At 49.8% G+C, this 15,417-nt stretch overlaps 1 protein-coding gene across 1 annotated transcript in view; it reads left to right on the forward strand.

The window, feature by feature from the left end:
• The first annotated feature begins 7,210 nt into the window (after positions 1-7,210).
• Positions 7,211-15,417, forward strand: part of ADAMTS14 (ADAM metallopeptidase with thrombospondin type 1 motif 14) — an 86,673-nt gene continuing 78,466 nt past the window's right edge. Inside the window, exons 1-2 of the mRNA XM_029919760.1 lie at positions 7,211-7,241; positions 10,870-11,058. Of these exons, the coding sequence (XP_029775620.1) occupies positions 7,211-7,241; positions 10,870-11,058 (220 nt within the window). The remainder of the gene's footprint in view (positions 7,242-10,869; positions 11,059-15,417) is intronic.

A 15,417-nucleotide genomic window follows, 5' to 3' on the forward strand; every position in this document is an offset into this window, starting at 1 on the left:
GAGAGAGAGAGAGAGAGAGAGAGAGAGAGAGAGAATCCAAAGCAGGCTCGAGGCTCTGAGCTGTCAGCACAGAGCCCGGCGCGGGGCTCAAACCCACAAATCATGAGATCATGACTTGAGCTGAAGTTGGAGGCTTAACCGACTGAACCACCCAGGCGCTCCTGTTTAGTGGTAGCTCTTAAAAATAAACATACATATATTCTATGATCAAGCAATCCCGATCCTGAGTATATAACCCCCGGAAATGAGTTCTATGTCCACCAGAGACTGTGCAAGAATGGTCATAGCAGCCCAAATGGAAACCACTCAAATGTCCATTTATAATAAGATGGGGTAATAAACAGTGGTATATTCATGCGGCGCAATTCTACACAGCAACAAAAATGAGCGAATAACCAATATAGGAAAGAATTATGGATGAATCTCACATGTAAAATGTTGAGTGAAGGAAACCAGACACAACAGAATATAAACTGTATGATTCTGTCTATATGAAGTCCAAAAGAGGGAAAACTAATCTATGGTGACAGGGGTTGGAATGGGGTGGTCATTTCGTGAAGGACTAGGAGTGGGGGGCTACATGGAGGGGCTCTAGGGAGCTCGTGTTGCTTTATTTCTTGGTCTGGGAAGTAGCTACATGAGTTAGGTGTGTATTTTTCTTTTCTTGTATTTCTTTAGCACTTTCAGTATATATGTTACACTTCAATAAAGAAGTTTACTTTCTTTAAAGAGATCTTATGCAGTGCCCGAGTGGCTCAGTGGGTTAAGCATCTGACTCTTGATCTGGCTCAGGTTATGATCTCACGGTTTGTGAGTTTGAGCCCCACATTGGGTTCTGCCCTGACAGCACAGAGCACAGAGCCTGCTTGGAGTTCTCTCTCCCTCTCTCTCTGTCCCTTCCCAGCTCTTTCTCTTTCTCTCAAAAAATAAATAAACTTAAAAAAATAAATAAAGAGATCTTATATTTTCTTTTTTTTAATAATTTTTTTAATGTTTTATTTATTTTTGGTACAGAGAGAGACAAGGCATGAGGGAAAGGGGCAGAGAGAGAGGGAGACACAGAATCAGAAGCAGGCTCCAGGCTCTGAGCTGTTAACACAGAGCCTGATGCGGGTCTTGAACCCACAAGCATGAGATCATGACCTGAGCTGGTTGAAGGCCTAACCAACTGAGCCACCCAGGCACCCTGAGATCTTATATTTTTGAGATACATACTGAGCTATTTAAAATTTGCTTCAAGGGGGCCTCTGGGTGGCTCAGTTGGTGAAGCGTCCAACTTCGGCTCAGGTCATAATCTCACAGTTTGTGAGTTCGAGCCCCACGTCGGGCTCTGTGCTGACAGCTCAGAGCCTGGAGCCTGCTTGGGATTCTGTGTCTCCCCTTCTCTCTGCCCCTCCCATGCTCATGCTCTCTCAATAATAAATTTTAAAAAGTTTAAAAATTTTGCTTCAATATAATCCATTGAGGATGGTGTGTGTGTGTGTGTGTGTGTGTGTGTGTGTGTGTGTGTGTGTGTGTGTATGGGGAGTGAGGAATATATGAATGAAGAAGGTTAGCTACAAGTCAATTATTAAAGTTAGTTTATGGGTGCATGAAGGTTTACAATACTCCTTGCTTTTGTATATATTTGAAAAATTTCATCTATGAAGTGAAAAGACAAGCAAAAAGTCCCAAACACTAGGGTTTATCAAGAGGCATGGTGGAGATGTAGTTTACATATTCATCCACCTTGGAGAGGAAGGGAAGTCACTAGATGTGTCCTTTGCAGAAGGATCCAGAATCCTATTGGGAGAATATCTTTCAAGGTTGGGAATTAAGTCCTGGGCATGCAGGGGCTGGAGAGTTATATATGAAAGGGGTTGAGGGGCGCCTGGGTGCCTCAGTTGGTTAAGCTCGTGTCAGGACTTAATGGTTCAATTCGGTCTGTGAGTTTGAGCCCTGTGCTGACAGTGCAGAGCCTGCTTTAGATTCTCTGTTTCCCTCTCTCTCTGTCCCTTCCCCGCTTGCACTTTCTCTCTCTCAAAAAAAACCTTAAAAACAAATAAACAAAAGAAGTTGAAAATCAATCCTATCCCAGTAAGACAGTTAGTGAACTGCCCAGGAATCGGAAAACTCTCGGAGACAAGACCTTCGGTTACTAGGAGCCGGTCCTGTTTTAATTCCCCCTGTGAGCCTCCCTGTTGACTGCGCTCGCCCACGGGCAGCTCACCAACCCCTGGGGCTTCCGTTGCTGCCCGGAGGCTGACGATTCTCAGCTCTCTCCTCTCCCAGGCGCCAGGCCTGGGTGTTCACTGGGTGCCGGGTGTGGGCTCCCTTGGTTGAATCCCAGAAACTTCAGACTCACCTCGTTCCAAACGAGCTGTTCCTTTTCCCTTCTGAACTTCTCTTCTCCATTTCAGGGGATGCTTCCCACCTGCCCCCCATCACCGAGGGAAGAACCAGTGGGATTGTTCTCATTTGTCCTCCTCCTCTTCGTCACCTCTCCCCCATCAGCTGCTAGGAAATGTCTAGCAGATTCACCCAACTCCTCAGATAGCCAGTCCTTTGTAAACCTGCGGCCAGCATCTCAGATCAGACCTCCCCATCTGTCCCACAGCCCCTTGTCCAGTCACCACCCATGCCTCTCTGTCACCTAAGGGAGAAATGTCCAATTTGGGAGGGGTGCCAAATAGGAGCCATACATCTAGAGGGTACGGGCTCACTGGGGCAAGGGGGCTGGAAGGGAAGGGGGCGCATACTGTAAATACTAAAGGATTAAAGGCCAAATTAAAAACTACTGTGTTGAAATCTGCTGGGGGTGGACACTTTAATAAGCACTGAATCCGCCCCTGTCAGCCATCTGGCAGGCCTCACCCCTGTGCCTGACAACCTCCACCAAGTCTTGGTTGAAGTTGTACTGGCTTGACGTTGGCTGCCCTGGAGTGGCGGCCAGCCCTAGCCACAGTCACATTGACCCCTGTCACCTGGGCCATGTCCAGCCCGACCAGCCAATCATTGTGGATGCTATCAGCCAAATCCAGAGCCACTTCCTCAGGACAGCTGGATGTGGCCCTGGCCGGGTAGAGCTGGCAGCCAGAGCTCGGTGAGTGCCAGCGGCAGGTGCTGAAGGGCTCTTCGGAAAGGAGTAGTCCCCATTCTGAAGCTAGTGGGTCTTGGTCACAAGTGCATGACCAAGCATTCCAGTGTGCCCAGGACAGAGACTGTCAATGCCCATATTAGAGAAGTCTGGGCAAACCAGGGCAAGCTGGCTGCCCAGCCATGCACTCAGCCAGTGCTTAGCCTGATCTGCATGAGAAGTAGATCTGAGGCCCCCTCTAGATGCTGCAGAGTCACCTGGCTCTGGCCTCGCGTGGCCCCAGCACATGTGGGACTAGGGACCTCCGACTGACGGCTGCGTGTACTGAGATCATCTTCACCCCTGTTCTCACGCTGGTGGGGGACCCCAGAGGGCTGAGTGCAGCTCGTGGTCTCCGTGTCTTTACTCCTCTGCAGCACTGTGTCCTTGCTCTGCTTCTGGGCGTTTTTGATGGTCAGCACCCTCTCACCCTCACAGGTTTGTACAGTGTGCAGAGGGCTTGCCTGCCTACCCACAAGCTCATTTGCTGGCTTCTCAGTTCCTTATTTCTGGAGCATGAAACCTGCCAAGTCCCCCAGAGCTGGGTGTCTATTTTATAATCTTCATTTAGAATAATAATACTAAATGCAATTAGCATAACAGCTGACATTTGTTGAATCTGCACTCTGCTAAGCACTTGACATATAGGAATCCTCACCACGGTCCCATAAACCAGCTTTGTGATTTTCCTGTTTTACAGATGGGAAAACTGAGGCTCAAGGGGGTTGGCTCTGCAAGTTGCAGAGCTGGTAAGTGGTGAGCCAGCATCCCTGACTTTCCTGAAGTCTTTCTGGATTCTGCATTTAACAGGGACAAACCACGGATAGTGTATGGAATCCCCTTGTGTATAGGATTGCATACATAGTTTATGCCCCTCCACCTTGGGCAAGGTATCTATAGCTCAGGGTGGAGGGTGCCAGGCTTCCAAGGTTGGAGAGAAGAGGTGGAAAGAAGGAGGTGGAATGGGTGGAGAGGGCAACCCTGGCTGGTATAGGGCAACTTGGGTTGGAATTACCAAGCTTATGTTCTCTGGCAGTGTGGCCTTGAACGGTCCGTCTCCACTAGAACAATCGTTGGGACACTGGTCATCATTCATGACGCTGCTACTATGTGATGGCTTAGCACTTCCCAGAGATGGTTGGATTAACCTTTATAAGATCCTTCATGAGTAGGTACCTTTATTCTTTTACATAGAAGGAAAGTGAGATATTTGACAGGTGATGTGACTTGCACCCGGTCACCTCCATGGTTGGTCTGTATCTGGATTCCCCTGGGGATTTCTCTTTGGCTAGGATCAGGGAAGTAATGTGGATCAAGCTGGGAAAGTCCCCAGGGTGGGGATCCTTTGAGGGTGGACACAAACAGGTCATCTACATCAGAGGCTGGACTCACAGGACCCCCCCTCATCAGTTTGATGTGGTTCAAACCACAGTTGGATGTGCCCACCCCTTCTGCAGCCTCCTTCCCTGTCTTGGACCCCACGTACCTGGCTCTCCTACCAGCCTTCACCTAGATTGTCTCAGCCCTTGCTTCCCAATGCTCTAGTTCAAGGCAGGCTCAGCTGCGGGGAAAAAAGAATGAAGCTCCCCACTGCCCTTGCACTTATGGAGATAGATGGGCTCTTTCTGCTCAGCTCACAGCCTTACATCACCTCCACAGTAGATGTTGGGAGCTGATTCCAATGGGTCCCTGTTTGTCTCCTGAATAGCTTTGGTTCTGGGCTATACTTTTGAGGACTTTTGCGTAACAAATGGCCCTGGAAGATAAAATGATCTTGCCTCTCTCCAGGGAGGGGGTTTGCTAGCAGCCTCTGTAGAAGATTGGCATTTCCTAAACTCAGGGCTCCTTAGCTGTGACACAAACCCATTGTGGTCACAGCACCCACCAGGGCCTGCCTCTGACTTGGCCCCGTGGGACTTGGGGCAAGGGAACAGGAAGCTCACACTGCCCGAGGTGCTGTGAATAATAAAGTCCTTGGTCTCTGACCCCGGCCTTTTGCATCTTCCCTGGGAAAGTGGTTTAGCCGACAAGGAGGGTGCCATCTCAGACCTCACAGCTCTTTACGGTCACAGTGATGCGGGTGGGTGCTACAGAGACATGCTTTCTGGAAGAGGGAAGAACAAGGGCCCCATGGGGGAGAGAAGGCCCTATGAATGCTGTCACCCAAGTGGTGGTGGAGGGTTGAGGAGTAATGCTTCCTCATTGTCCTTCCTATTACTGAGGCGACAGGGCCAGAGGTAGAAGGGAAACAAGGTGCCTGAATGTTACTTGGGCTGTTGCTCAGGGCAGGCTCAACCCCCAAACACAGGATGGGCAGCGACCACTGCCATTTCTTCAGGTGCCCGATAAACCTGAGTGGCCCCAGAGCTAATCTGTGGTCCGAGTTTGGCTCTCTGGGCCATTCGTCCTTTGATAGGGGTGCTCCTGTCAAAAGCCACTCCCCAGAGACTGGTGGAGGGGCCCTGCCTTCTGCCTGCTGCTGGTGCTCACAGCTCAGTAGTGAGCAGTGAGGTCACTGGGTGTGGCTGCCGCCAGGGAGGGACTCCTCTCTCAGCTGCCCTGCTCTCTGGGCCACGAGGCTGAGAGAGGTATGTGGACCTATTTGGAACATTCGGTGGAGGTCAGTCTTGGCCAAGTGGGAGGGAGCTTCCTCTCTGCCGGCCAGCTGGAGTGGACTCGGGAAAAGCACACAGCTTGTAACATGTAATCTACAGCCCTTTTTTAGCTCATTCCGGATTTGGGTCTCCACCGTGCGCTTTAATTATCCGTGCACTTTGCTCTCTCCATGACCTGGTCTTCCCGAAGCCCTCAGTGCCCCTCCGCCCAAGGCTCAAGTCCACTGGCCCTAGGTAGCTCTTTGGCGACAGGGAGGGATTTCTGACCTGGTTCCCACTCCGCAAACCCCCCAACTTCTTAGCACGGACTCAGCTAATTGATCTGAAGGTCTTGCCAAAAAGCCGATCCCGGAAGTCTACAGAGCATAAATGTGGGGCAGGTGTAGGGCCCGGCTGGCCCCAGCTGCCTGGAGTTATAAAAAAAAACAGAAGTGCCTATGGCAGAAGGATGACTAATGGTGACCGGAAGGGTTGTCACCATCAGCTGTTGGGAGAGATGATGTGCCTCAAGCCTCACTCAGTTCCCAAGGCCTGAGTGTCCCTGGATACCTATATCCTTTTTCACCTCCCGGCCTTCACGGTGAGGGGTTCAGACTCCGGCAAGAACGATTTAGCCCTCAGGAGAGTGACGCTCACCCAGGGGGAGGGCCTAGGGAAGGGACTTCAGTGCTACCCAGTCAGTATAGCATGCTTGGATTGAGCACCTACTGTGTGCCAAGCCTTAACAAAACAACACCTGAACCCTGCCCTTAAGACAACTCATATGAAGGGGTGCCTGGGTGGCTCAGTGGATAAGCATCTGACTATAGCTCAGGTCATGATCTCACAGTTTGTGAGTTCGAGCCCCTCATCTGGCTCCGCACTGTCAGTTTCTGAGCCTGCTTGGGATTCTCTCTTTCACTCCCTCGTTCTCTGCCCCTCCTCCACTCATGCTTTTTCTCAAAATAAATAAACTTAAAAAAGAGAAAACTGATAAGAAACGCTTCAATAAGAAGTATGTGTCATAATGGATGCGGGGAGGAATTGCCAGCTGACGGAGTCTGAAGGAGGAGTCAGAGCTTGCCAGGTGGAGGCATGGGAAAAGGCGCCCCAGCCTCAGGAAACAGCGTGTGCAAAGCCCTGGGGGCTGAGTCATGGGTGCTGGGCGCTCAGAGGCACCGCAGAGGGGATCTCATCCTCACGCTCATGGCACAGGGCAGGACGGGGGCCGCACGGAGCTCCCCAGCCAGTCGGCAGGGTCCCGACCAGAGCCCTGGCCTCCTAACGTCCCTGCTGAGGTTTCTCTCTCTGGGCAGATGTTAGACATTATACAAAACATCACCTTCACCACTAGAGTCACCAGCACGCTTACATCCGGGTCACCCGAGAAGCTGACATTTCCTGGCACCCGGGTAGTGCTTCCCACAGTGCCCTGTAGATAGTCAGTGCTCAGGAAAGGCCTCTCCCTCCTTTGGAGATCACAGATGACAACTGTCGACTCATGACGATTTTGAAGCTGGGGCTGGTGAAAGGCAAGGATTCCACTGGCAGAGTGTGGATCCTTGTGTGTCCCCCCCGCCCCGCCCCTGTTTGAAAGTGGGCAGATCATCCTGGAAATGTGCAAATGTAGATTCACTTCCAACCGTCTGCCCTTGGAGTGGCAGAGAGTGAGGAGTCTTAGTCACTCAGGGCATTCCGTTTTAAGGGCTAAGAAGGAAGCAAAATGCCCATAATATTATGCCCCGGCTGCTGAAGGGCTTCCAGATATCTGGCTGATAGTGTGCATATCCATCCTTGATGGGAGATAGATATTTCTAGTCTGATTTTCCAGATTTAAAAACCAGCTCCAAGAGGGGCCAGAGCCCAGAGCAAGCTATTGGAGCGAGGGCGGCTTTGGGTGAAGAGAGAAAAGGCACTACCTCCGTGGTATCATTTCAGCGACTCAGTTCCTTCATTAGAATGTTACCCTGTTACGTATCCCATGACACAGAAACTATATGGACATGGAAGACTATTCCGTCTTTCTGAAATATGTCAAATATACATTAAGATAAATGCCTGGGGCACCTGGGGGGCTCAGGCAGTTAAGCGTCTGACTTTGGCTCGGGTCATGAATTCAGGGTTCGTGGGTTCAGGCCTTGCATTGGGCTCTCTTTTGTCAGCACAGAGCTCCCTTTGCATCCTGTCTCCCTCTCTCAGACCCTCCCCTGCATGTGCACATGCGCTTGCATGCTCTCTCTCAAAAATAAACATAAAACAGGAAACGTGTCTATATTTTATATTGATATGTAATTTAATAACTATATAATAAGATTATATCTTAAGTAGATAATAAACAGCATTTAAAAGTCATGATATAATTAATTTACAGTATATAATATATAATGCATAAATTATACATAAAACATAGATTATATAATATAAAATATAATTTAAAGATATACATTAAAATATATATTTGATATATTTTGAGAAGACAAAATAGTATTATAAACACCCCTCACACTATGTCTCTTACCCCTTTCACCCTTTCACCCGCTGGGCTCTAAACAGCCCAGTACACGTCCATGGGGGACTCATGCCTCAGCATGAATGAGGAGCTTGAGAGCAGATTTTACATCTCACTAACTTTTTTGATCCTAATTCTGCTCCTGCCCCCTCACAGAATCTTCCAGGGTCTGCCGAGGGCCTTCTGGATAGGCCAGACCCCTTAACACAGCTTTCTGGCCCCTAAGAGGTGGGATCCTGCCCCACCTTCCCCACAAGCCCCAGGACACCTCCTCCAGGAAGCGTTTTCCAACTGCACAAATGTAGGTTTGGCACCCCTTCTCTGCACCCTCACGGCACCTGCGCCTCCCCCCCAGCCCGGGAGCAGCCTCACTAAATGAGCTCAGAACACAGTCTGGTCTGCCGTGGTCACCTCTGGGTCCCCGGCGTCCAGCACAGAGCCGGGACAGGGGGCGTGCTTTGTTAGATGCTGACCACGAGTTAGAGGACGGGGCAGGGAGAGGTTGTGTCCGGGGGCTGCGAGGGCATCTCGGGAGCAGCCACGTGCATCTGAGGATGGCCTCAGCCCTGGGCAGGGGCTGGCTGTGGGGGACTCTGGGTATCAAGACTCGAAGGTAAACTGCTGCAAAGGGTTGTGTGTGGAGGGAGGGGGGCTTCTGCAAACCTCCACCTTGCTCTTCCAAAGGGACACCAGAGGATGCAGAATTCTGTGGAACAAATGTCCTCATTCCTGCAAACCAAAAAATGCATAGGGATAAAAAAGATAGGGAAATTATTCAGATTAGGGGTCAATGAACCTTTTCTGTAAAGGCCAAGTAATAAACATTTTAGCCTCTGTAGCATGAGATGAGGCCAAGGAGGTATAAACAAATGGAGGCGGGAGGTGTGTTTATAAAATCAGGCCGTGGGCTGGGTTTGGCCCCACGCACAATTTGCCCACCCATCGCTTAGATTATAGGAGTCTTCTGAGATCAGCCAAACACATGGTGTGGACTTTGTTTGGACCCTGATTTGAACAAATCGTGTCTTCAAAACAAATCTAAAGAAAACAAAAATTTTTGTGATGGAGGAATTTAAGCAGTGATTGGATGTAAGATGACTTTAAGAAGTTGAGGTTAATTTTGTTAGATGTGACAAAGGCCTTGTGGTTTTCGTTGTTGATGTTTTGCTTTTGTTTTTATTTTTTAATTTTTTTTCATTTCTTAATGTTTATTTTTGAGAGACAGAGAGACAGAGTGTGTGCAGGAGAGGGGCAGACAAAGAGGGAGACACAGAACCTGAAGCAGGTTCCAAGCTCTGAGCTGTCAGCACAGAGCCCGATGCGGGGCTCGAACCCAGGAACTGAGACATCATGACCTGAGCTGACGTCAGACGTTTAACCGACCGAGCCACCCAGGCGCCCCTGTTTTTGTTTTTAAAAAAGAGCGAGTCTTTATTAGCTATTGATACTAAAAAGGTGATGATGTCTGGGATTTGCTTTAAAAACTTATTATGTTTTATTTTATTTTTGAGATAGAGAGAGAGAGACAGACCATGAGTGGTGGAAGGCCAGAGAGAGAGGAAGACATAGAATCCAAAGCAGGCTCCAGACTCCGACCTGTTAGCACAGAGCCCTACACAGAACCTTAAGATCATGACCTGAGCTGAAGTTGGACACATAACCGACTGAGCCACCCAGGCATTCCTGAGATTTGCTTTAAAATAACCCAGGATGTGTGGTGGGGAGTGGGTAACAATGAAACAAGACCAGTCTTGTGCTAACAATGATGGAAACTAAGTGCAGGTAAATAAGAGCTGGAGGGGGGGGGTTGGGGTAGCTTCATACTACTGTCTTCTTTTGTGTTATGTCTGAAAATTTGCACAATAAAAATTTTTAAAAGAGGGGACAAGAAAGTAACTCCCTTTTCCATTGCCTCTGGTCACCATTGCAGTTGGTGAACATATGCATTTGGCTGGCGCTAATGCAGCCATTTTGTGACAAAGAGGAGACAGGCCTGAGGATAAAAGTAACTGAAAACAATGCAGAGTAGAAAAAGGATGGAACTAGGGTGCTGGGTGATTCTGTTTGGCTGCCAAATTAACCAAGCAGACACATGCCTGCTTCAGTATTCCATATTATGGGGGGTAATAAATTAAGCCATATTTATTTATTTCGTTACATATAACCCAACTGATCTAGAGAAAGGACCAGAATGGAGGCCTGGTCCATCTTTGCTGGCAGGAAACCACCGTGGCATCTAAGAGGACATCAGGATTAGAAGACTGGCTGGTGAGCAATGAGTCCTTGCCAAGGGGCTCCAGGAAATAGGAGAGGGTCTTTATTTCCTGCTTGCCTCTCTTGAGCCCCAAGAGGCCAATATCAGGGGCTGCGCTGGACTTCGATTTGCAATTATAAACCTACAGTTTCAGGAGAGTAAACGGCAGAAACAGAATTCTGGAAGGGCATTCTGGCACCCCTCCTTACAAGAACAAGATGACCTCCTCTCCCTGACCCTCACCACGCAGTACCGGCAACCATAGGACATCTACACACAGGGTACAAACAGCATTGTTTCTAACTGATCTCATGGCTCAGCTGGTCTCCGGGGGGTCAGCTGTTCCGTAATGTATGACAAATCACTGTGGTTAACTTAACCCATCCGGGTCTCCTAGATACGGTCACTAGACACTTGCCAAGAAATGTGCAGAAGGAATGTGGGGGTGGGGAGGAGGAGGAGGAGGAGGAGAAGGGTGATGCGGAGAAGGACCATGAGGCACAGTCTCTGGATGCTCCTGGAGCTGTGTCCAGACCCAGACTTCAGATATGGCTCAGTTCCGAGCTTTGCAAACTGGGGATAGGAGGTGAGGGTGGCAGCCTTCAGCGAGGACCAGATCCCAGATCCTCTGTGAGTTGGTTCTCGTCCTAATTTGGCCTTGATTTCAAAGGAGAATAGTGCTTCTCATATTTGTGCGTGCACTAGAATCCACTGGAAGATTTGATGAAGCTCAGGTAAAGCACCTCGCCTCCTATGCGGGTTGAATACCTCTGGGGTGGGGCCAAGAAGTCCCCTTTATGACACCTATGTCACGCTGATTCTGCTGGCCCGGGGGACCCCGATTTGAGAACTACTGACTGAGAACTTCTTCTTCTTCTCCTCCTCCTTTTTTAAAGATCTTTTATTTTTAAGTGACCTCTACTCCTAGGGTAGGGTTAGAACTCACAACCCTGTGATCAAGAGATGCATGCTCTGCCGTCTGAGTCAGCCAGGAGCTCCTGGCCTAACACGTCTTAGTAGGACTGTGGTTCTTAGGGGTCAGGAGGAAGAGGTCCACACCTTTGTTCTTCCATTAGCAATGAGGTGAGAACCAATGACGAGAAGCCAAAAGGCCAAGGTCGGGGTGGGGGCAGGGAGAAACTAACAGGGTGATATTCTAGGATCATCTGACCAGGAGCTATGAGGCTTGGGATGTTATTTTACCTCTGAACAAGCCCACTCTGTGGTCTTAGGGAAGGTACCTCTGCTTTCTGGGCCTCAATTTACCCCTCTGTGAAAAACGAGCAGATGGCACTTTTCTGTATATGTTCTTGTTTTTCAACAGAAAGGTATTTATTTATTTTAAAGTTCGTTTATTTATTTATTTATTTTTGAGAGAGAGAGAGAGAGAGAGAGAGCAAGAGCACGCACGTCTGCCAGTGAGGGAGGGGCAGGGAGAGAGAACCCCAAGCAGGCTCTGCACTGTCAGTCAGGAGTGCCGCTCAGGGGTCAATCCCATGCACTGTGAGAACATGAACTGAGCTGAAATCAAGAGTTGGATGCTTAACCAACTGAGCCATGCAGGAGCCCTTCCTTTTATCTTTTTTTTAAATGTTTATTTTTGAGAGAGGGAGAGAGACAGAGGGCAAGCAGAGGAGGGGCAGAGAGAGAGGGAGACACAGAATCCAAAGCAGGCTCCAGGCCCTGAGCTGTCAGCACAGAGCCCAGTGCAGGGCTCGAACCCACAAACTGAGATCATGACCTGAGCTGAAATTGGCTGCTTAACCGACTGAGCCACCCTGCCTTTTATCTTTTTAAAAACCTTCCCAGGGGCGCCTTGATGGCTTGGTAGGCTAAGTGTTCCGACTCGACTGTTGATTTTGGCTCAGGCCATGATCTCACAGTTGTGCATTCAACCCCCTTGTCGGGCTCTGTGCTAACAGCGCAGAGCCTGCTTGAGATTCTCTCTCTCTCTCTCTCTCTCTCTCTCTCTCTCTCTCTCTGCTCCTCCCCTGTGCACATGCCCTATTTTTCTCTCTCAATAAACACTTAAAAAAAAGATGAAGGAAGACAAACAGAACCATATGACCTCTCAGGGGATGAGGCTGTAGGCACCATGATGTACTCTGAAGACTGTGGGCTTTTGGCTTGGACCCAGGTCTTCCACTGACCTTGCCCTGAGCCTCTTTCCTTCTGGAATCCCCATAATGCTCACTGATGCCTCCACTCCTTTGTCCAGAGCACACTTCCGGATGGGAAGTCTTGCCCGGATTTCAGCCTTTCTCTTGCACCTGTTGTGTCTTCCAGTTGTTTCCTGACAGGGCAATGCACACTGTTTGCCTATCCCTGTCCCCTGACACGCTTTGGACAGAAGGAGCGCTGAGCAAATGTTGGAGGACCATCAGCAAGAGAAACACCCAAGCCGTATTCCACTGTGCAAGACTCCCAAGGGGAGGGTCAAGGAACCCAGAACTTCCTTTCTAGGAGGGTCCCCAGCTGATGCCTGTGATTTCTTTGCTTTGGCCCTGTTCGCCTCCAGAAATGGGCCTGCCACCCAGCCATTTCCTCCACCCTCTTCCCAGACTCTGAGTTACGCTCCCTTGTCCGCTCTTCCTAACAAAGGGTTTCTCAGTGGAAAAGAGCCTGGACATACAATACTTGCCAACATAAGCAACTGTTATGGCCCCAGGGAAGGGGGTGGGGGGAGAGCCCGGGGTGAGGTTTTGCTCTCTGCTTGCCAGCACTGGGCTCCGGGGAAGGCCCCAGCCCATTGCTCATGAGTCAGGCTGCTGGGGTCCCAGCTGCAGTCTGTCCCTCTTGACCTACCAAGCCTAAGGCAGTAAGAATGGGGCGGGGCTCAGGGAGGGAGCCAGGCAAGCTTCTGGGACGCTTGGGAGAATATCAGCAACCACATACTGTGACTCCCCACTTCTGTCCCCACAGGGCCCCCACTCTGCAGCTGGGAAACTGAGACCCTGAGAAGGGAAGGTCATTTTATCCTGAGCTCCTTTAGTGGATTTGTGGAGGGCCTGAATGGAGATGACTCCAGCCTGGTCACCTCACCGCCCCTCCTCCACAATTCCCATGGACTTGTACGCACGCACACACGCACACACACAACCCCCTTCACATTCTTGCTCCATCTGTCCTTACACACAAAACCACAGTCTGGCTCTTGAGTTAACAGATCTTAAAGGACCCGAAATAGGAGAAAAAGGAACTCTGTTTTTTTTCCCCTGAACTTAATAGAGGTTTGTGATTCCCTGGTGGTGGGATGGAGCTCCGCATTGGGCTCTGTGCTGTGCGTGGAGTCTGCTTAAGATTCTCTCTCCAGGGGCACCTGGGTGGCTCAGTTGGTTAAGCCTCTGACTTCGGTTCAGGTCATGATCTCGCAGCTTGCGGGTTTTAGCCCCGTGTTGGGATTCTGTGTCTCCCTTTCTCTCTGCCGCTTCCTCGCTCATGTTCTGTATCTCTCTGACTCTCAAAAATAAATAAAAGGTTAAAATGAATAAACATTAAAAATTTTGTAAAGATTCTTTCTCCCTCTGCCCCTCCCCTCCCACCTTGCTTGTGTGTGCACATGCAAATGCTCTCTCTCTCTCTTTCAAATAAAAAAAATATAAATATCAGTTTTCTGGTGCCATTTTCAAATAACTGGCTGGTCTTAGTATTCCTTGGAGTAGAAAATGCTCTGCACTCCCACAGGAGTCAGAGTTTATCTTGACTCCCATGAGCCTCATGGTTACCCCTTTGACAGATGAGGTACTGTAGCCCTTGGTCACACAGACCATACTTGGCAAAGCTCAGCCTCGAATAGTCTATGGACCCCTAATCTTGTCTCTTTCTCTGGCTCAGCACTAGATTGGGATCCCAGTTCTGCCGCAAATGAGCTGTGTGACCTGGGACCCCACATCAGCTCTCTGAACCTGCTTTCAGGAGTGCAGGGGCCCCCAGTACCTCATCACTCTATAAGCACTGTCTCTCAAGAGACCCTGAGCCAGGGCCTGGGGCCCCGAGGATGAGGAATCCGGATCTCTGTCCACAAGACAGGAACATATTCAGAGCCTAACAAGGGTGCAGACTGCGAAGAGTGTAGGAACCCAAGTCTTCTCTCAGGGGATCCAAAGGTTCCCAAGAAAAGTGTGCTTGGAGAATTTCCACCTACAAGTTTGCCTCCCTTTAAGAAAGTGCCACCACAAAATACCTGGACTCAAAAGCAGAAAGATTAGGGGTCTTTCTACACTTCATACAAAGATTCTTTATTCCACAGTTTCTTTAAAAAAAAAATCCTTTCTCCAATTCCCACCTCTGGCTTACTTGAAATACAGTTCATTTGCAATTTGTTAGGAACACACTGATACCGTGAAGCAGGAGCTGGGCTATCTGCCCTGACTAGTGAACTGGTCTCAGCGAACACTGCAAAAGCAGCAATCCCCTCTCGTCTCTGACTCCCACCTTGGCTATGGAGGAGCTATCAGTGCCAGAGGTGGGGGGGCGGGTACCGAATTTATTGAACACCTACTATGTGCTATAGTTAACAGTCCAAGGGAGGCCCAGGGCTAGGGTTTCAATCAGGTCTGAGCACAAAGCTAGGGCTCTCTCCTCACTTCCTTCAATCATACCCTTTACTAGGACTCAGGCCACTTCCCTGCAATTGGGGGCACAGAGGTGTAGTCTGCAAAACGGGTAGATCCAGGGGGTCAAAAGTGAGCAGAGAGCATCCAGACTATTAGGAGAGAAAGGAGAGAGACACCTTCTCTTGGGAAGGAGAGGTGGTCACCATCTCATCACCCGAACGGAGTTGGACATCCCTTCGGCCCAGTGGCTCGGGAGGGTGGGCCCTGCGGTCAAGTAAGGGGAGCAGAGGGAACAAGGAAGGAGGCTTTGGACCGTGACTCCGGGGGAGCCCAGGCGGCTGGCTCCGCGTGGCACTTCCGATCCGGCAGGGCTGCGCTCCGCCGCGCTC

The sequence above is a fragment of the Suricata suricatta genome, chromosome 2 (genome assembly GCF_006229205.1).
Source record: "Suricata suricatta isolate VVHF042 chromosome 2, meerkat_22Aug2017_6uvM2_HiC, whole genome shotgun sequence".
NCBI lineage: Eukaryota > Metazoa > Chordata > Mammalia > Carnivora > Herpestidae > Suricata > Suricata suricatta.